Source organism: Nematostella vectensis, chromosome 10 (assembly GCF_932526225.1).
Source record: "Nematostella vectensis chromosome 10, jaNemVect1.1, whole genome shotgun sequence".
Classification (NCBI taxonomy): domain Eukaryota; kingdom Metazoa; phylum Cnidaria; class Anthozoa; order Actiniaria; family Edwardsiidae; genus Nematostella; species Nematostella vectensis.
The window spans coordinates 9,759,756-9,781,618 of NC_064043.1; the positions used below are offsets into that span (position 1 = coordinate 9,759,756).

The following is a 21,863-nucleotide window of genomic DNA, read 5'->3' on the forward strand; positions in this document are numbered from 1 at the left end:
GATCGAATCCGTTTAGTTTCATATTCCTCATATTAAACGTTTGGGTTTCCTGTGTCTTGTTTTTTTTTTTTTTTTGTCAGAATATGCTAGTGAGACACCCACAATATTTTTAACCAATTACTACGGACTCGAGCACGTGATCACCGATCATAACGAACGATAATATGACGGACAACGGGCTATAGGATAATCCGACTCCGAAATGAAGTCTATGTCGTTTTTAGTGTTGAATAAAGCACGTAACGACGCGCTATATAACCGCCGCCGCCTGGTAAATGAGTAATACGACCCCCAGCAGTTTTTTTTTCCCTCGCGCCGCTGGGGGTCGTATTACTCATTTACCAGGCGGCGGACTCGTGATGTATAGAACCCTGGATTACAAACTCAAGACAACATGGAAGATATTCAATCCTGCGACAAGGCATCTGTCAATTCAAATGTTGGATCAGAGAAATCAGAGCTTCTCAAAAGCGCTGACAATAAAATGTACCAAACGACCTCGTTCCCGGAAACGGAAAGCGAAAATCGATATCCAAATACAGTGGAACTTGATAGAAGCCTCTACATGGATAATACAACCTCGTGAGTAATGAATTAAAGTAACATAAGAATCATTCATTATTTATTAATCGGCTATGGCTTTTATATTGCAAACTGGTAGATAAACCGTTTAATTATTTATCGTAATTTTTTGCTTTTGTACACGTGTAAATTCGATTTCAAGGCTTGTAGAGTATGGTTAAATACAGCTGCAACGTATATGTTGAGCAGCTTTGGGCAGACAACACGACACAAAGACATTAAAAAAAAAAAAGACGAAGAATGACTGACAAGTTCCCCAGCACAAGCTCGCTGGCTCACTGTACCGTAACTTTCCCATATCCATGAGACGACAGCTGGGGAGGGGTGGGAAAAAACTCACAACTTTATAACATTTAGATATTATATTTTTGTTTTAAACACCCTAACAGAAATAATGCCTAGCTTCACCCAAACTCTCACCCTGGCCCTATTCCCCACGATGACCCCCAAAAAAAGGACAAATTTTAGTTTGCCATATATCATAAGCTTGCTGTGCAGACTGACTGGACTTGAAAGGACAAGAGTTTTTACATATCTGCACCACCTTGCATTGCCATGGGAAGAAGGCTTTTTGCAGTCTTAAACCCTGTCAACTGTGATAAATGTCATACTCATGTCCGATATCCTTCCTTTTTTTGCTGATAGGAGTTCTGCCAGTCTTATGCATGTCATAAAAGGCAACCTTGGCATTGGTATATTCAGCCTTCCCCTTGCCATGATGAATGCTGGTACTGTGGTATGTAACATTTACGGCATAACGATCTGCATAAAAGGGGGGGGGGGGGTAAACTTGTATGTCAATATACAGTGACATAGTGATAGAAAGGCTTCATTTCCAGATAGTTAGATTTCATAGTTATATTGCATTAGATTAATTATTTCAAGAGGAAATATTTTAATAACATATAGTTAAAACAGCAAAGGTAAATGACAGAAGCCCCCCCCCCCCCCTTTCTGGTCCAATAATGTCTTAGTTGTTACGTCTTGAAAAATCACTTTGGACCCTCTCACAGGAAAAATCCTGGCTATGCCCCTGAAACATCTGATATCTACTTTAATTACAAAACTAATATGTGGGTTCTTTTCTTAGGCAGGTCCACTGTTGATGGTTGCTGTGTCTGTTGTAGCAGTTCACTGTATGCAGATGTTGGTACAATGCAGTCATGCATATTGTGACAGGTGATGTTACTATGGGAACAAATAATGTCATCCAGCAGGACTGCCATCCCTGGAGTTTTTAGTGTGAAACACATCAGAAAGCCCCAGGGATCAATAGATAAATGATTGATAAATCTGATCAAATGTGATATTTTTTTTAAATTTTCCATTTAATTTAAAAATGTGTATATTTTCATATTTTTGGCTTAATGAATCTCACACCCCGACATGGTCAGATTGAGTGTAGTTACTTTATTTTTCATTTATTTTTCAGGGGGGGTATGCTGCACCTTGGTTATGCAGGGGTAGCTGAAAAGTGCATAGGGCAGTACTACCCACACAAAGCGCACATAGGAAGGTAATTAGCCCACTTTTATTGGGCAGTACTATCCACACAAAGCACACATAGGAAGGTAATTAGCTCACTTTTGTTGGGCAGTACTACCCATACAAAGCACACATAGGAAGGTAATTAGCCCACTTTTATTGGGCAGTACTACCCATACAAAGCACACATAGGAAGGTAATTAGCTCACTTTTGTTGGGCAGTACTACCCACACAAAGCACACATAGGAAGGTAATGAGCTCAGTTTTATTGGGCAGTACTACCCATACAAAGCACACATAGGAAGGTAATTAGCCCACTTTTATTGGGCAGTACTACCCACACAAAGCACACATAGGAAGGTAATGAGCTCAGTTTTATTGGGCAGTACTACCCACACAAAGCACACATAGGAAGGTAATGAGCTCAGTTTTATTGGGCAGTACTACTTACACAAAGCACACATAGCAAGGTAATGAGCTCACTTTTATTGGGAAGTACATAGGAAGGTAATGAGCTCACATTTATTGGGCAGTATTACCCAACACAACTCACACATAGGAAGGTAATGAGCTCACTTTTATTGCATTTGTGTGTGCTTGCAAGAAAAAGAATTGATGTTGTAGTATGACTTACAAGCTTCAAATATCAAGTTATTATGTTGGGGAGAGGAAGGATCAGCAGCAGGGGTTTAACCTGGGAGAATGAGAGGGGATGGGGGTGGGGTGGGAAGGGTTGTGGCTTATTTACATTAACCTGCCTGCCTTAATCCAATACTGTTTCATTTCCTTCCAATAATAATAAGAGATTATAGATGAAATTATATATATACTTATATAAAATTAAGTTATTTTTTTAGTTATATAATGATAGATAGATATCTACTTTTTTTCTCTTCAGGATTTTAATCAACATATTTCTTCTGATCACAATGTTTGGTTTCTGTGCTATCTACTTTCTGTTTGTTGCTGAAAGCCTACAACAGGTAACAATATAATGTGATAGCCAGCATGTATACACATACCCATCCATTAGGGTCCTCTCATAGCCAGCATTTGGTGAAGAGGGTTTTCCCCATACATGTCTTCTAAATTTTTAGTGCATAGTGGTGGGTTGAGGGGGAAAGATATTTGTGGGCGCGGGGCTCAGCCTCCTAGAGTCACAGCCTGTATTTATTAGTTATATGGTTATAAACTGACCACTTTTACAGTTCTTATTGCATATGTTTACCCTAAAAGAAGGCCATATGCACCATTTAGACTCCTTCCTCTAACCTGAACTTTTATACTCACCTAGTTTCTATTTCTTCCAGGCATTTGATGCGTATACCTCATTTAAGTTAGATGTCAAGCTTTGGGTCCTAATAATATTAGTCCCAGTGATTCTGTTATCCTTCATCCGGACACTCAAGATCCTAGCGGTCCTATCATCTGTGTCTAATGTGTTAGCTTTGTTTGGGACAGTCTGTGTGTTGAGCTATGCCGGTAGCACTGTTCATGACCCCAGTACACTCCCCTTGACCCAGTGGAAGACATTACCTCTGGCATTTGGTGCTGTGGTGTTCACATATGAAGGCATTGGCGTGGTAAGAAAATCACTAATAAATCTTCTTTTATGGATACTTGGTTGTGAAACTCCCTCAGGTTGTGAAACTCTCCAGGCTCACAGCAAGAATTTTGATTTGGGGGGTTTGTTTAACTATTTAGTGGACCATTAGTAACTCGTCACAGCTCACATTGATACTTTCCTTCATTAGAGTGGACCTTCAAGCAGCTGGGGGTTTTCTCGAAGCCCCAAATCCCCCTGGCTACAGGCCTGCTCCCTATATCGCCAAATTGGGCTTCATTTGTCATTTAATCTGTCTGTTACCTTTTGTTATTTTAATCTCCACTGTTTTCATCCCCTCCACCTCCCCTCTTCTTCTTCCCTTTCCCAAAATCTTTATTTATACAATTCTTTACTCCTCTACTTGTAAATTATCATACCTCTCAAGCAACTCAGGGACAGTGGAAAGGAAGGGGTTAAGAGGCTCCCCCCCCCCTTTTTATTGTTAAGTTTATTACCAAGGGGACTTTTCACTCTTTTCATGAGTTTGAGACAGTTCAGCCGTTAAATTTTCTTAGGTGCCTCAGGCACGTAAAACTTTTATTTTTGTCCCTCCCATTCTTTACTAGAGCTGTGGTGCGCCATGTAATGGGGGCAAAACATTAAGAAAATATTGGTGCAGAGCCACGCCCCTTATGGTAATTTATTATAATTTTTGAAAATGTTGGGGGGGCACGCCTCCAGTGCCCCAACCCCTGCTACGGCCCTGTTCCCCTTATCTCCTTTTTTTCTTCCCCCTCATCTTTCTATTTCTTGTCTCCTCCCCTTCTGTATAGTGTTTCGTATTCCATGGGCAGTGAAGAAGTGCCTGAAAGTCTCTTTTTCTGTCGCTCTAGATACTTCCGGTTGAGAACATGATGGCGATCCCTCGTCGCTTCCGGTGGGTCCTGTACGCTGGCATGAGTCTCGTCACGCTGTTATATCTACTTATGGGTGTGTTGGGATACCTGTCTTGTGGAACCAGTTGTCAGGGCAGCATTACTCTAAACCTCCCCAACACACCGTAAGTTTACACTCTTTTGTCATAAGAACCTTTTTTATAAGAACGTCCAGCCTGAGATTTCACCAGTTTTTAAGAACATGCTAAAAACGTGCCGATGCTCAGATAGCAGAAATAAAAATTTTCTTTTTTAGTCCTGGTGCGTTCTAAAATGCAAAATCAAATTGTGTTTATAGCAACAACCTTATTGTTGCTATACATAATTAGTGTAATTCTCTTCCTAATAATTCATTGGGTATTATATTCTTATATACACTTAAAATTTAAGAACATCGTTAAAATGTCCCAAAAATAAGAACGGCCCAGCCTCAACTTAAAATTATACGTTCTTATAAAAAAAAAAAGTGTACCCGCCTATCGGACAATGGTAGAGAACGTCTCTGACTGTGTTATTTTCTCAAAACGTGCAAATAGTGCGCTTTTTACGCGACTTAATTGGACAAAATGATTCCAATACATATTTATTGTACTGTTATACACGCGTTATTAATTAACTAATTAAATTAAATAGATTTTGAAATCGTTCAGTGACATGCACAGAATATATCGAACCTATGCGATTATAGCGCGTGACTTGGCTTTTGGAACTAACTTTTTCTTTGAGTTTTCCGTTCTAATGGATCTGTTTATGGCAGGTTTTACATGTCGGTGAAGCTGATCATTGCGGCCTCCATCTTCTTGACGTATTTCATCCAGTTTTACGTCATCATAAGTATACTGTCCCCGTTTGTCAAGAACCGAGTAAAGCAAACGATAGCCCCCCTCGTCGAGATCGCGTTCAGAATGCTGCTGGTCTGTTTCACAGGTGAGAACGCGCTGAACGTGCGGCTATCCTGTGTTTGTTGGTTTTCACATTTTTAATAAGTAGAGAACTATTCCTTGCAAATGTTTTGATGATAGCAACTTCAAGCCCTCTTATTTTACTTTATTTTGTTGTCCCTAAATCGATAAAATGAACTAACATACAGTGTCGCGAAATATAACGGGATTTTATCATCTCTTTGTACGTCAATTTGAGGTGGGGAGCCATAGTGTAATAAGGTTCATAGAGGGTACTGTGCGCACTCTCATTGGCTGATTAGTGACCTCAGAAACAATGCAACACTTTGCGATGAAAATCTCTGACAAACGCTATTATAATTATCCTATTATCGCCGTTTGCTTGGACCATACAAAATAAATGGAGCCTCAAATTCTTTTAAGCGTACACGCAGTTTTCCCGTTTACACCATTGTGTATTTGCGTACAGGTAGCCACATCCTTTTAGAAGTATCCCTTCTATGTTTGTCCCGTTTAGGCGAGGTCGTATGTGTGCGCGATGGTATATGCATTTGCGTACAGGTAGCCTCATCCCTCCAATGCGTGTCCCGTTTAGCGAGGTCTATGTGTACGCCAACGAGGGAAACGCACTCGGTCAATAAGAGCTATCTACTAAGCCTAGTCCCAGGCGTTCTTATCGGGTTTCCTGTGGTTGGGTTTCCTGTTGATGGTAAGAGTTGTGACGTCACAGGAAACCATTTCCCCGAGCTCGTCCCAGCCCCCAAGCTACCTCAGGTTTATCTCTGAGCATAGGAAACCCGGTTAGAACGCCTGGGACTAGGCTGCTATCTACTAACTCCTGTATTTATCTCCGTAGCATGTCTCGCAATTGGGATCCCGCAGCTAGGTAACATGATCTCGCTGGTGGGTTCCCTGGGTAGCACCTCCCTGGCTTTCACTTTCCCTGCCGCTCTGCATATAGCTACGTTCTGCTACGACAAGTCCCTCAGCACTCTCTCCTTAATCAAGGACATCGGCATCATCGTCATAGGCGTGTTTGGCTCCGTTATTGGCTTTTATTTCACTTTGAAGTCTGTCGTGGAGAATTTTGAACACGATTCGGCCGCGCACGGTAACAGAACTTTAATGTCTACAAACTTTGGGACCCCATTTTAACGAAATCAAGGGACCAGTACCAGAATATGTCTTGTGCTTTAATCACTAGAAAATCTAGGACCCCTTTATAACGAAATCGAAGGATCAGAACGTTTCTTATAATTGGGTATCTTTTATAGCATGGTAGTTAATTAAACTCTTCGTTATCCCGGCAGTCCTCGCGAGACGAGGTTTTCCTGCCTTAAGCAGGCAAAGAGTTAGACTATAAAAAGTAGGCGGCCGCGTGTCGCTGAGCCTGTCTGGGATGGGCAAATCATGTATAAAATAAATGTCTTAGTAAGTATAATGGAAGGCTCTTGGACTGTAAGGTTGTATGAAATTGAAAAAATAGTACTACAAGCTAGGATCACAAGTGCCTTGTGAGCTAAATAAAACCCTGACAACGGATGTGTCGATTTCCCAGGGTATAATGATAACGCGAATAGTACTACAAGCTAGGATCACAAGTGCCTTGTGAGCTAAATAAAACCCTGACAACGGATGTGTCGATTTCCCAGGGTATAATGATAACGCGTCGTTTTAATAAAATATTTGTTTAATCTGATATTTTCTTTTGATTTGTTGATTGCTTTTTCTCGATTGTTGATTTCAAATGACGAATTCTAAGAAATCTTGTGTTTATTACAGTAATCGGAACCTCGACTGTGTAAAAATTCTAACTAGATTTCAATGCTTTGATTTTCTTGGTAAGCGTGGCGTTCTCTTCTTTCATCTGCTTGTGATCCGCAGTGATGCGTTCCAGATTATTCGCAGTGTTCTTTTGAGACTCCGTATCAATCTGAGAAAAAAAAAACAGTTGTAGTGACATCATTACAGTGGTACCTCTATGATGGTGATGAGTGTTCGAAAACTACTTTATAGTGACAAGCAAATGGGACAGTGGCCGCTGAATAAGGATGGCCTCAATGGGCATTCGCTGGAATGGAGGTACCGATGTATGTCTTTTAGTGATCCATACAAAGGTCTAATGGCCGTTCTTCAATCACCTCCCCGCTTTCTCTATTTACCCCTTCACTTCCCCTACTCCACCCTCTACAGTTTGAAATGAGTCAACATCAATATACTTGATTACATCAGTTTTTCTGATCCTATGGCGATTTCCTCTTTCTTCCCCCATTAGCCCCCCCCCCCCCAACCATTTGACTTCCCGCGTTGCCTTAAACAAGGACCCGCACTATAAAAGGGCCTGGTCCAGGTCCACGAAAGGCTCAGTTGTCCGTGCGGAGCACCGGAGTTCAGTCAAGCGTGTCTTGTTTGCCCACGAATAGCGAAACCCAAATTCAACTTTTGAAGCGCTTTTCTCGTTTGCTCGGTTTATTTTCTCTTGGCTACTTACAATGACTAACCCACCAAAAGAGCAGGAATATACAGTAAAAATTAGTTCAGTTTATTAATTATAACACAACTAAAAAGTATCACTACCGACGCAATGCTACGGCGTGTTGTCATCTTGAATTATGAATTTAATTCAGCCGAAAGAGGGCGGAGCTAAGCCCTTTTATAGTGTTAGTCCTTGTTTCATTCTCACCTGTTCCTCGAGATCTCGAATCTCGCGCATGATAACACCAGTGTCTTCCACAGCTTGGATCAACTCTTTGCAGTTCTGTGCGTGTAAAAAAGTCATTATAGAACAAACAAAAATACAGGTCAAATAAGTGCGATGAGAGGCGGGAACCTCAAATGAAGACAGCCACGCTGATCTGGATTTGAACTCGTGAAACTGAGTTATCGTGCAACCCTCTATACTACATGTAATAACCTTAACAACCTAGCAAGGTTTTTATAAGCTAAATAGGCCGGGTCAGGTACCTCGTGAAGGCTTGCAAGATATTTATACGCTTTACGACATGCCTCATCCTTCTTTGCGTCCTGAAATAAAAACGGTCAGACTAGAATACCTTATAAGTAATAGAAAGTCGTGCCAACTAGGGATCCTACAAGAAGCAAGACTTACTCTGAATATAAGCTCGTCTGTGACAGTAAATGTCCGGTCCAGCTTTCCGGACAGTTGATTGATCTCTTTTTGGACACTCTTGGTGTCAACCAGAATCTGCAGTGCAAGCACTATGGTTAACACGTAGTACAAGCTACTAGAGCTTTTTCCAATTTTAAAGATGGTGGAGAAAGTCATGATGATGATGATGATGATAATGATGATATTGGTGGTGATGACGCCAATGGTTTTGGTGCTGAAAATGTGATAATAATGATGAGGTTGTTGATGTTGATTATGATGACAACAGATGATAATGATGATATGGTTTAGTGATAATAGTATATTAGCTTGCTAACTGGTTCCCATTTGAGGATATTTGCAGAAATGCTTTGTTTTCGAACACAGTGCTTTTCGTCCATTTGTGCGCCACATTACTCCCACTGTTTGAAAATAAATCATTCCATATACCCCAAATGAGTGCCGTCTAGCAGGCTAATAGTTCAGTTTATAGATGACGTCAGACAAACCTTATTTATCTCCTCCTTTTGCTTCTTGATATTCCCAACAATCTCCAGAATTCGACGGGTGTACGCTGACCGATTTACATCACGACTCATTCGCTCATATTCAGAAACCTGTGAAGAACAACGAAAACACACGTGGTAAGAATGATTCGCGAATGAACTACCCCTAAGATAAATTGGGATATAAATCGTTATGGTTTAATGACCCTTTAACAATAAAATTAATAATAGGTTTATTTTTCCTATGTAGATGGTAGTGTGTGACACTGTTGCATGATCTTACTAGTCGTTTGTGGTTAGGTGTAACACGAACTTACTAGCTGTTTGTAGAGGTCGTCTTTTCCTCGAGTCTCTTCAGCAACTTCCTTCATCTTCTCACGTAGCGACTTGATTTCTTCCAGCTTCTTTTGAGTCTCAGACTGAAATGATACAGTATTCATTATAACACGTTACAGTACAAAACATAAAACAAGTGGAATATGAAACAACACCAACGTTTAAAGGTCCTGGAAACCCCGTGGGTTGTTTTTGGGATATAATGGAAAATCTGGGGTAGAATGCGAATTGCATGTACAGGGTTTCCTCTGAAACGATTTAAGGAATGGGGTATGTGTCAGACAATCACCCTCTGAGTATTTTATATCGCACAGTAAGCAAAAAAAAAATTGTGGATAACTGGAAGTTTTTTTCTGTGCTAAAAGGCAACAGGAGCCAGGTACCAAAACCGCTTAGGAAAAGCATTGAAGATAAAAAAAATCTAAGAAGCATGCGTTGTTAACTGAAGCATAAAAGCACTATGACAGTACTTCAAGCCCAATGCTTTTCATTTGAGAAAGATCACAGACTATGAGACTCACCACTTTCTTGGCATTGATTACTTTGAGCTCTCGATACTCATCTATCAGTGCAGTACGGTGTGTTTCCCATTGTTGAGCCAGGTTAACCAACCGCTGGGAGCTGCTGTCCACCACACCCTATAAACGAACATAAATACTTTCACATATCAGTGTTTGGCTTTTGTTAGCAATCACCTCTTAATTAGAAATATAAACTGGTTGTAATTACAGCTTTTCTCTTATGAGAGCTGTTTTTTCTACAACTGTCCACCTGGAAAGTATTACGACCAGAAATAAACAATCTAATCCAGTCAGCTGTAAACCACCTTAAAATTATGAAAGGGTGTGGCCCCTTTTACATGGTCCCGGTCGAATTTCCTACCGATAAAAAATTTGTACAATTACGCATTTGTTTTAGGCCAGCCCCGGCTGGACTAAGGAGACAGCTAGCAGTACGAGATGTGGTGTGATCAGTGTGACAAAGGTGTTCTATGTTAATGCTGTTTTCGGTACAAATGTTTGAGGCGAATCTTGTTAAGGGGCCTGAATCTTAATAAAGTTCTGATTAATACGAATCTGAGTCTTAAGGTTGGTCAAACACAAGCGCAAGCGTAAGAAAATCAAGCAGTTGCTTTCTCTTGTGCTTTCCCTTGCGCTTGCGTTCTAAAGAGAATCGGAAAATTACGTGTGTTGCGCTTGCGCTTACGTCCAAGTGAGAACCAACATTTAGTGACTAACTTATGAGACCTTTTTCATCTTTATTACCTGAAGTTTTGCAATGTTGTTTTCTGCATCTGGTAAGAGATCCACAGTCCGCTTTTTCACTTTATAAGACTCTTCATGCTCAGAGTTTTGAACCTTGGTGGCTGTGACTTGTTCATTGGTCTATGGGAAGGAGAGAAGGAAATTAAGTCCTACATGACTAAGGGCAGGACAAGGATACATAAGGTCTAGGGCAAGAAGGGATAGAAAATCGATAATCAAACAATGGCTTCACTTACGAGAGTTTTTCCATACAGTTCAATCTCACCATTAAGAATCCCAATTGACAAAATACTGTACATTCTGTCAATCAAAAGCCCTGAGTTGTAGATGGCTTCCAATGGCACTGTCTCCCAACAATGTGTTGACTAATCAGAGGGTACAAAAATGTGTTCTTTTACAAATTCACAACTTGATTGAGGAGTAGCAGTGAGTGAGTCGCCGATTGTGGTGTTGGTATACAAGTACATCTTCAGAGGAGCAGTTTTCATGAATACATTAATGCTTAGAGCCTTGAAAAATACTTTTTTGCACTGATTTCCATTACATACCTGTTGTAGGCCAGCATTTATGGTTTTGATCTCTGACTCTTTTTCATCAACTGAAGATGCAAGGTCTTTCAGTTTATTTTGCAAAGCCTCTAATTCCTGCTCCCTTTTCTTCTGCAACTCCTGCAAAAAAACAAATATAGAAAGGGCTTTGAAATTTTACTAAGAAGGTTTATCTTCTGAAATGCTTCTTTTAATTACATACCACAGGAAACTGTTGGCTGATTTGAAAAAAAATGTAGAGATAATACTTTTTAGAGCTTCAAATAGGCCACCACACATGAAATCACATCACTTTTTTTGGTGGCAAACGTGTGTGCGCACTGACTTTTGTTGGCAAAGTAACGACGGGAAAAAACAACTCATTCACCTCTTAGGCATCAGCTGGAAAGTGTCTAGGTCAGAAAGGCCTTATTTTCATTGAAATACTTTATTTTTTCATATATCTGCAATATGACTGCAACAACTATTTGCTTAATTCATTCAGCATGAGTTTGTCACTAAAAAAGACATGATTTTTTGGTGTAAGCTGCCTTTTACAAACCTCTTCGGTATCCATCTTAGGTGGCCCAGATTCACTCAGACCAGCCATAGCTGCTGCCTTCTGCTCATCCTGGGCGAACTGTAGCTTCTCAGTGCGAGTAAACCTTGAACCTTGAGTCTGACTTTCGATTGTAGATACCCTATCTGTAACAAGTATTCAAAGTTAATTATAAAAATAGAGGTTTCAGTTAATAGGTGATGACTTGTACAGAAGAGTATTAACAGGTACACAGCAAAGAAAGGTAAGGAGAATCTAACTAGAAACCTCACAACAAACAACAAAAAGTGATGAAAATTATGTCTATCTGACAACCTGAGAATGATGACACTATGTCGGACAAGTCAGAAGCAGCTCTGCCTCCAGCTTCCACTCGCTGCATCTCAGCTAAGACATGGTCCTTTATCTTTTTCTCAAGCCTCTGCCGTTTACGGGCAAGGTACTCCTACAAAAATGAGGGAAAAGTCAACCAGCTATTCCAGTATCAGCTGTTTTTTTGCAGCCATTCTTAGACTGTTGCTACTATACCTTTAAAATGATACCATTGACATAATGAATTTATTGCCAATGTTTCCAAAAGTTTTCGCTCATCAAAGATGCTGCTAGTACTCTATAGTCTAGTGCTATGTTTATTTGCATTTGGAACAGTAAATGAATAGAACGCTGTTTGTTTGGTGTCTAACTCGCCTCCTTTGTGAGCCTGGATGACAAGCCACTCTGGTTCCACTCCAACTCCCACTCAGCAACAGCGGTCACAGACAGGGAGTTACTCTCCAAGACGGAGGGCGCAACATCCCGGCGGCAGGGTGGTTGACTGGTGACGTAGGGAATGACACTGTAATATGCCTTTGTTTCTAAGAAACAGATTATGAAATGTAAGTTCCAGAATTCATTGTTGTTATGTGAAGGCTTTTTGGAATGACTACTAACTATATTTACTCGTGTACTTATAATACACACTGAGTCATGAGGTCATTTTCCACAAAGAAACATAGAAAAGTAACTTTATTTGACAAAAGCCCTAGATGAAACCATATGTCGAAAAATTTTATTTAACAATAATGCTGGAGGCATAGCTTAACACGAAAACAGTACTTTTTATGTTCAAGATTATATTTACATCCTTGTACGTTACACTTGATGGATGGTCTCACAATAATATTCTACAGGATGCCTTTCCATGTGGTTGATTTCTCTCTATAGATTTAATTGTTATGCAAATTTTTATCTCACAAACAAAAAGTTTTATGTATAATACGCACCCAGATTTTGGAGGTCATTTGGGCATAAAAAAGTGTGTATTATACATAATTAAACATGGTAAGTATGAAAACAAGGGATGGATGGATATTATTAAACCATTAATTGGTCACAGAAAACAATAATCCAGGTCATTCTGAATTAACTAGAGAGGGTTTTATTGTTTTAAGCACTCATTATAACTTATATCTTAAGCACCTTTAGATATTTTTGCAGTCAAATCAGTAAGACCTTGAGGTGATTTGAGATTGCAAGCATGGAACCTCCTCATAGAAGCACTTCCCTGAAAAACAATAAACTATCAATTGCATGCTATCATCTTATGGTGCAACATGTACAAAGCCATAAAAAAGCCATATAAAAAGATTTTGATCATTGCTTGCTCAAATTGTCGAAGTTCTAAATCTATCTGTCATAATAATATTTTTGTTTACTGTCCAATACACACAACACATAAACACATACTGTACCTCTCTAAAGTAGGTCTTGGGTTTGCTCCCCTTCCATCTGACCCCACCCTTTTTAAGGAATGTCGGCATCCATGACAGGGTTAATCTCTGAGCCAGATCACTAGCTACTCTCCTATTCAGCAAAACAGAGGAACCTGGGGAGAATCAAAACCACACCATATGAATACCATATAGTATACTCTCCAAAATCTTATGCTCTTCTTTATTTATACTACAGAACAATATATGTTTTCATTGGTGAGAAAACTCCCAAACATGGTGCCATTAATAATAACTTGAAGCTGCAGTAACAAATATCTTGTGTGTTTGTTGTTAGAGTACTTACCTAGAGGCTCACTGGCAGCTGATGAAGTTTCTTTTGGCAAATGTTCCACAAGGAACATGAAGACAGAACGGATGTCCTTCTCGTTAGAATACAAGAATGTCTGGTAACCAATCTCCCCACGATATCCAAGGTCCTACAAGAAGAAAGCAAAAAGACTTCAGCAACAAATCAGGGTTCAATTTTTGCACTTTGAACCTGTTCAGCCAAGATTACTTCAAAAAGAGGAAAGTTAGCAGTTACCAAAAACACCAATAGCTTTTTTATTCTTGATTATTGTTATTTCTGCTTAATGGACACTTATAGCACGTGCTGTACCTCGCTATCAATCGCACAGGGCGGTAGCCAGCACAATTCAGGGACACAATGGGGGGAGGGGGGAACAGCCACACCCCCACACCCTTACTGGTCATTTCCTTGTAACTTTGTAAACAGTGTGTGCCCCATCTATTCAGCCCCTATGGAAGCTACGGCACAGATGAACGTTGTTTTTCTAATAAGTGGGTACCAACATTTGATACAGAAATTATAACTTTGCTGAATTGTGGGGTTTGGGAAAAGGAGACACTGAATACCTATGTCATAGAAACACCAAAGATTAGAGAATGTCTTGGTGCAGGAGATACCTGTAGTGCAGCAGCAAGCATAGTCCCAACCCTGAACTTGGCCGACATGCTGGATGGAAGATTGGAAGGGATGTCAATGTCTTCATTGATGACATGCAGGCATTTCGATGAAGCTTGCACAATGACTGTAGTGGTGAATTCACGAAGAGATTGGATTTCCTCTGGAATTTCACTAAGAAATTACATGAACAGAATAAGGGATTAGATTACACACCCTAAAGGGCCCTTAGGGATATGGGTTCATCTTGGGTTCATCTCTGATAATTCATCAATAAAATCTGGAGTGACAACAAAATTGGGTGGGGTGAGTTAGGCGGAAAAGCCCCCCATGAGGTGGTCCACTTAAAAATAGCATGCAAAATCGAAGGAGGAAAGAGTAAAGGTGCCTCTAATACAATGGATAAACAAATCGCCCCTTTCTCAAAATAAACAAGTTAAATAAGGTAATGGTACCTATTATCGGACACTTTAGATCTACGCTAAAATATCTCGCGTACAAAACACAATTGAGTCTTAGGTTTTACAGCAAGAAATCACTGATGGTTAAATTTGGGAGATAACAATCGCTTGTGAGACATGTTGTGAACCCTATTATCCGATACCTAGCCCTATTATTGGACACCCTAGCCCTATTATCCGACAGCAGATTTCTTCTAAAAAATAAATGGGAAAATCATGCTTCATTTTCATTAAAATACTGCAGAAAATAATTGTTGCTATATGTACATTGCAAAACTCACGACAGATTTTAGTAAGGCTTTTTCTTCTCTGTAGCAAGCGATTCAAAACACATGCATCGCATGCATGACAAACTGCATTGTGAAATGTGTGTTTGCTCATTGATCGCTCAAATTTATGTTGAATCGTTCGATGATTACTCAGCTGTCCGATAATGGGGCACCGAGGTTAGGTACGATTAGGATTCGCCAGGGGACTTTCATCACGATCGGTAAATCTTGGACTTTTTTAAGGCTTCTTTTCATCCTCACATATTCAAGTCAAAAAGAGGATTTCAATCGCCATTTTGTGGTACAGGAGAAAAAATTATTTCTAGTTTTGCGAAACAATAAACACTAGTAAAAAGCTTTGGAATACATGTTTTCTGAATGTTGTTTTTTCCACTCGATGGGTCATTTTTCGGCGTGTTTTCCTATTGTTTGAGATATATACGATTTTTTTCGAGTGTCCGATAATAGGGCACTGTCCGATAATAGGTACCACTACCTTACTAGTTACAGGTCTACCCTATGTAAAAAAGAGAAACCATACATAAGTATGAAACCCAATGATCAACCGAAACAAGGGAGCTTCTTAGACAAGGAACGAAAAGAGATTAAGTTGATGTTATGATGCCGATAACTTCGATTTCCATGTTGAAAGCAAAATAAATAATAAAAAAACAGCCAATATTTTTACACAGTATTATGATCTATTATTTGCAACTCTATATTTGTTACTAAATAAAGCGATTCGTTTCTCTTACCAGCCGATTTGCCGTAAAGTGTGGATGATAATGTTGTCAACTTCCTCCATCTTGCCTCCAAGCACCAAGAGCACCTTGGGTAGAGGAACACAGGAGTCCCGTAAACTCCAGGTGGGAAGGGGGCTAAGATACAGGAAACCCAAAAGTTAGCGATTTGCTAGCAACAAAACTAAATGACGAAATACTCTGAAATATTTGACAATTTCTTTTTGGAGTCCTTTGAAGGAGAAAAACAACCCCCGCCCCAACCCTAGAAACGCGACGGTAGAGAAAAAAAAAAACTGTAAAACAGCCAGAGATTGAAAACGAGTCATGATGAAACGAGGCGCGATTGCATTCTGGGATATAAACATGGCGCGAAAGTCGAAAATGTCCGAGTTTGATAATTCAAGTGAATATTTATTGTCATTCGATTATTGTGCTGTTTCAAATCACCAATTATAGCACAATTTGCAGTGATGAAGAAAAAGGTAAAGACAGGAAAGAAAGCTAAACCATCCGCCAAAAGGAAAGGTGAGGAAAACGTCGTTGTTCCTTCTCTAAGTGTTACAGAAAAACGCTGAAAGGTTGTTTGGTTGATAATGTTAATGGTAGCTTGCAAAGAGGAACGACTTTTTAACTTTCGACTTGAGAAATTTCCAAAGTAAATAAAGGCCTCGATATGGATTTGAAGAGTAGCTTTATTCGTGCTATTGTATTAGCTTTATTCGCTGAGTTTTGATATCATGCTATATCTGTCAACCTCGAAAGCGACGAAAACTTTTGGAAATTTGGAGATTGGAATTCAAATAGAATAAGTAATAAGAAACTTAGAAATTAACTCGGGGGTATAACTTACACTTAAGTCCCATTTTTGGCTGGAGGATTCAGGCTAAAAACTGGGAGACTCACAATTAATTCGGAAGACATTGCAGTTATTTGTTTGTATATAAAAAAGCAAACAGGATTCGTAGAAAGTGCGTTCCCCTAAACACTCATCATCTTCTTGTGTTTAGTCTCACTGTCTTCAGATGATGAGCAGATTTCTGTTGTAAACAGTCTGCCACCAGCAGTAGATGGTCAGTTACGATGTTTCTTACGTGTATCAGTCAGCAAGGTGACATGGACAGTGCGCCACCCACCTGATGATGTAGGGATTAGGGTGAAGTGGTGGGGTGAACAGGGTGATAGCGCTCTGCTCAGGTAAATATACTTTTCTGCGGTTATCACGATTGTAATGGTTGACCTTGGATTTTTGTTATGGAAATGTATACAATAGAAGAAATAGAGATGCAACAGGGCTGTCCGTTTTGATAAAGGAGGAAAGAAGGTCTTGAAATCTGGAAATGCTGTACAATACTGAGCCTTACTGGACTATTACTGTACTTTCTTTGTGAATGGGGGTCTATCTATGCAATGTGTTAGTATACTATCAGACAGAGGTTACGCATGTTTGGTTTGAGGTTGCTTCTTTCTCTACAGACCAGTAAAGAAAAAAGCTGGTGTTGTTAAGACTGACTGGACTTCAGTGAGGTACCCTATCTGCAGTGGTCCCAAACAGTTTTCAGCATATTTAAAAGGTAGTTTGCCGTGTCCTAGTAATAATGTGCCCCCCTTCTTTTTTATTTAGATCTAGAATTATATTGACCTTTTAACCAACAATTCCACAGACATGGGAACCCTTGTGTTGGATATGGTCCATGGTCCCGCAAAGCTCCTCCTTGGCCAAGCAAGTGTGCCTAACATTGCAGATTTGAGTGCTAGTTACCCCATTAAAGGGTGAGCGTAAACAGATCATGATTTACCTTTTTTGATTTCTGAAGATGAGTACATAATTCAACTTTATCAATTGTGTTTTTGAAAAAGCTTTTTTCCAGTCATGTCTGTTAGCCAGCCCTCCAGTAAGGTTGCTGAGATCTATGTGTCTGTCAAGTTTGAATCAGTTTCAGGTATAATATTTTGTATATATGCAGTGAATGATAAATGTGTATAGTCTACTTAAATTCAATTAGAGCTACTGTAAAGGTAAATGCTTTTTAATGTTTTACTTTTGGAACACCTCTAGTACATATTGTATAAAGTGAACATTGTTTTCCTTCAATGCATTCTATGCAAAATATTGAATATTATAATTAATATTAATTAATTAATAATAACATTGTACTGTATGCTAAAACTTATTTTCAAATCAAGTTTTTGCCAACTGTTTTAGCAACCAATAAAAAATGCAATAACATGTTACTCAAGCAGTATGTGCTTACTGTATGTTTGACAGCTGCCTACAACAGACTGTCTTCCTCGATTCCAACAACAGACACAGGATTGGAGAAAGATCTTCTTGGCACAGCTCCCCACCCTACTCCCCCACCGTACACCAACCCTGCCACCCCTGTCACTCACCCTAGGCATCAGCTTGCAGTTGATGATGACCTGTTCACCTCCCCTGCTGCAGCCAAGGTACGATATTGCTCTTTTCCGTACTAGACTTTAATGCTGTGATTATTAAAAAGTTCTGGCAAAAGTTTTAGCTAGGAAGTACTGTAATGAATTTTTCCCTTGGGTATTGTTAATAACAACATACAACAGACTATTTGTAAACTTTGTCATAAAGACCTGCTTGAAGCCTATAAAAAGGGAAGAGAGTGTGTGTTGGAATCTGGACTTTAAATGTGTTGGGTACACATTTAAATGCTTTGTTATTAGAAATTTTCCAAAAATCTTGTAAGCTCACAAGATGATACATACAGGTAGGGGTGATTATTATTTTTGATACAGTGATATTTACTAGGACAAAATGTATAGTATAAAATATATTTAATGATTGCTCTTTTCTAATAGATTTTTAAAATTTATTATCCACATTTATGTTACAGCCTTATATGTTGATTCTTACTTTCTGTTGACAATTTGTCTGGGATTTTCCCCATCTCTTTTTCAGGGTGTGAAGTTTTCATCGGATCCCCCTGAAAGGCTAGAATACACCATTGAACCATCCATGCTGTCATTGCTTGATGAGGATATAGAACACAAGCAGCTGTCTCCAGGAGATCATAGAAATGCTCCTGCAGGGAAGTCACAGACAATGACAGAGCTACCAGAAGGTTTGCCCTTACCTATGTCCCTATTGAGTGAACAAGCAGAAAGAATGTCAAACAATGAATATACCAACTAGTCCCATATCCTGTGTGATGAAAGATGCTCTGTTCAGGCCCAGGGGGGGGGTGCAGGGGGTGCAAACGCACCCCACCACAACGGTCGTAGGTCCGATTTTGGTTCTCAATAGACTTGCTATTTGTAGACAAAACACTAAAGCATAAGCTAGATCACTCTGTTATGTAGTCAAATCTGACAATAAATGTCCCGTGGAGATACTGCAAAGGCATAAAAATATCATTTTTTTTCGCGGGTGGTCAGATTTTTATCAGATAACTCCCTCCACCCCCCCTGGAAAAATTAGGTATTTTTTTCTGATTCCCCCCCCCCACCCCCCCCCCCCCCCCCCCCCCAAGAAAAATCCTGGTTACGGGCCTGCTGTTAGATTAGGAATTTTTAGTCTTCATGTTATCATGCTTTTCACATTAAACATGAATTTAGTTAGTCGTATAATAAATAATCTGATATTAAATTGTGGTACAAAATGATCAAAATTAGCTAAAAAATCGCTCTAAATGCATGAAAATTAAAAAAAAGATTGGTGTGTGAAGGTTTATACATACAGTACCAAAGTCTCTGCCTAAAGTCTATAACTGTAGATGGGTAAATGAAAGTACAGTATGCCACTGTTACAGTTAAAGAATTTGAAGTATTTGTTGAATCACAAAATAGCTTTCATTTTTTTTACTCAGTAGGTGAAAGGAAAAGCATCACCACATCTATTCATACAACCACAAACCAGGAAGACCACCACACTTTCCAGGGAGGTTCTTCTAGCCATTACCCGGGCATGGACTGGATAGGCACCTTACTGGAAAAGGGACAAAAATTGAGAGAGGGAATGGTGAAGACTGCATTGTTAGATGATGGTGATGATGATAATAATGATGACTTTGGTGCTCATCAGAGGCTAGTCCCTGATGAAAGAGCCTCATATGCAAGTGGCAGGTAAGGATTTGTGACAGTGACTAATTGACATTTAATAGGGGACTTGCACTAAGAGATCACATGACTTTTTGGTTGGCAAACCAGCAAATGCTGAGGCTTTAAGCAGTAATATAACAGTAAAAAAAGCAAGTTATTTAGCGGTTATGAACTAAAGACAGAAAGATTATTTCAGAGAGTGTTTTTTCATTGTGTTTATTTTGCTTGAATTGTTTTATGCTAAAGGTGATCTCTTATGCCTTGTGCACACTAGCGACATATTGACATAACGACATGGGCGCATGCACTCTTATCTTCGACATAACGACATAAGAGAAAAAAACATATTTTTTTCTTTTTTGTCATCATGTCCATGTCGTTATGTCGGGCTAAACATAGTGCACTTGCCCATGTCGTTATGTTGCTATTGTGCACTAGGCATTAGCACAAAAGCCCTATTTATAAAATACTCATACCACCAGGGACATTACTCATGTATGGCTTAAAACAATTCACAAGTTTAATGCGACCATAATTGGCTTATAAGTACGACTGGGTTTGGGTGAAAATAATTTACTGATGCAAATTATTCTATTTGTACTTTACAGCCATATACTTCCAGGCCAGCTGTTTAAGGAAATTCTTTCCAAACCTAAAACCAAGCAACATGCTGTCTGTCTTGATGACACCTTAGATCAGACAGACGACCATACCCTTGGCACGGATGATAAGGCCTTCAACCTCCTGATGGGAAGCCAACACCCTGTCTACATAGACAGCTCACTGTCAGACGTGTCCGATCACAGTGGCGACATAAGTGACTTTGAGCATCCCATTTATGACGAGTCACTGCTTAAGGATCTGTTCTATACAGCAGAGGGTGGAAAGGGGCAATCTGATAGTGACTCTGGCCAGACTGTTAGTTCAGAAGAATACACGATTCTCTCAGATGATGAGAGTAATCTTACATTGGAAGACCCTGGAAATATGGTGAGTACAAACAAAAACAAGGACAGGGAAATTTCAAAGTCATTGTGAAAAGGGTGTCAGGGGAAGGCTACAAGTACTGGATATATATTATTATATTGTATAATGACTTTTTTGAGTGACATGCGTTGCCCACCAAAATACACCTCTTAAAATTTTACAGTATTGGCTACATACATGCTTAAATTCATATTGTGTGAACGTCAAATTTTGTTTGAAAGACACAACCCATAGATCACTCAGATGCTCACATGTCAGATCTTTGCCCATTCAATCGCTCACTTTTGACATCTTTATAGAATTTCTGACAGATTAATGGTTGGATCTTCAGGAGTGTAAAATCTTTGTCCATTTTTAAATCATACACTTTTGGCTCTAAATAAATTATTATTTTTTTGCGTGCTAAATTTACATTGCACTGTTGTTGTACATACTGTAAGAAGCACACAATTTATTACATATCGATCTCTTTGTTTTATATTCAGAGACAAAGAAGACGCAAATATTCCCCAGTTCACACGAAAGAGCAGACACGAGTAGACAGAAGGCAAAAGAGGCACAAAGTCTCAAAGTCTGCATCTACCAAGCCAAAACCTGCTAAAACGTTAGAAAATCGTACATCTGTCCACGATGATCGAGGTATGTGTTGAAAAGCCATCACAGCACATGTGCCTGGACTTCAGTAGGTAACAAATGAAATAGAATTAATTCACAAATGAAATAATGTTTGGCCATAAATATTATTTTCGACTAAATTATATTTCAATATAAAGGCCCAGTACAAGCTCAAAAGCCTTCTGCCTCCCTCTAGAAAATGAACTTGTACAACTTGTATATACATCTCTAGCGAGGCCTGCTTCTTTTGTTCCAATAATGATCAGTGTCGGGATGTCATTAAGGTCTAAC

The 21,863-nt window shown here is 39.4% G+C and overlaps 3 protein-coding genes across 6 annotated transcripts in view; 2 read left to right on the top strand and 1 right to left on the bottom strand.

The window, feature by feature from the left end:
* The first annotated feature begins 309 nt into the window (after positions 1–309).
* On the top strand, positions 310–7,150 carry LOC5519291 (proton-coupled amino acid transporter 1). Of its 2 annotated transcripts, none has more exons than XM_048733238.1 (9): positions 310–582; positions 1,228–1,318; positions 1,673–1,761; positions 2,015–2,098; positions 2,967–3,051; positions 3,379–3,651; positions 4,508–4,551; positions 5,307–5,476; positions 6,308–7,150. In XM_048733238.1, exons 1-9 carry the CDS (start codon positions 395–397, stop codon positions 6,604–6,606), a joined length of 1,323 nt encoding a protein of 440 aa, XP_048589195.1. In that variant the 5' UTR covers positions 310–394; the 3' UTR covers positions 6,607–7,150. The 2 variants fall into 2 exon arrangements, with proteins under 2 accessions (XP_048589195.1, XP_001639203.2); XM_001639153.3 differs by having other exon boundaries at positions 312–582; positions 4,508–4,674.
* Positions 7,124–16,013, bottom strand: LOC5519222 (coiled-coil domain-containing protein 22 homolog). The gene is made up of 17 exons (XM_001639072.3): positions 15,915–16,013; positions 14,432–14,603; positions 13,809–13,941; positions 13,484–13,617; positions 13,212–13,296; positions 12,441–12,607; positions 12,069–12,198; positions 11,757–11,899; positions 11,216–11,335; positions 10,668–10,787; positions 9,924–10,040; positions 9,384–9,485; positions 9,070–9,177; positions 8,561–8,656; positions 8,416–8,475; positions 8,135–8,209; positions 7,124–7,384 (listed from the first exon to the last, which is right to left on the bottom strand). Exons 1-17 carry the CDS (start codon positions 15,962–15,964, stop codon positions 7,262–7,264), a joined length of 1,935 nt encoding a protein of 644 aa, XP_001639122.2. The 5' UTR covers positions 15,965–16,013; the 3' UTR covers positions 7,124–7,261.
* A 205-nt stretch (positions 16,014–16,218) lies between these two features.
* Positions 16,219–21,863, top strand: part of LOC5519289 (C2 domain-containing protein 3) — a 42,395-nt gene continuing 36,750 nt past the window's right edge. For 2 of the 3 annotated variants that reach the window (XM_048733234.1, XM_048733235.1), the window contains exons 1-10: positions 16,219–16,427; positions 16,910–17,096; positions 17,376–17,473; positions 17,564–17,672; positions 17,760–17,842; positions 18,169–18,350; positions 18,832–18,994; positions 19,739–19,994; positions 20,579–20,960; positions 21,443–21,596. In XM_048733234.1, coding sequence (XP_048589191.1) covers positions 16,373–16,427; positions 16,910–17,096; positions 17,376–17,473; positions 17,564–17,672; positions 17,760–17,842; positions 18,169–18,350; positions 18,832–18,994; positions 19,739–19,994; positions 20,579–20,960; positions 21,443–21,596 — 1,669 coding nt within the window. In that variant the 5' untranslated portion in view covers positions 16,219–16,372. The remainder of the gene's footprint in view (positions 16,428–16,909; positions 17,097–17,375; positions 17,474–17,563; positions 17,673–17,759; positions 17,843–18,168; positions 18,351–18,831; positions 18,995–19,738; positions 19,995–20,578; positions 20,961–21,442; positions 21,597–21,863) is intronic. The other variant, XM_048733236.1, reaches the window with a different exon arrangement.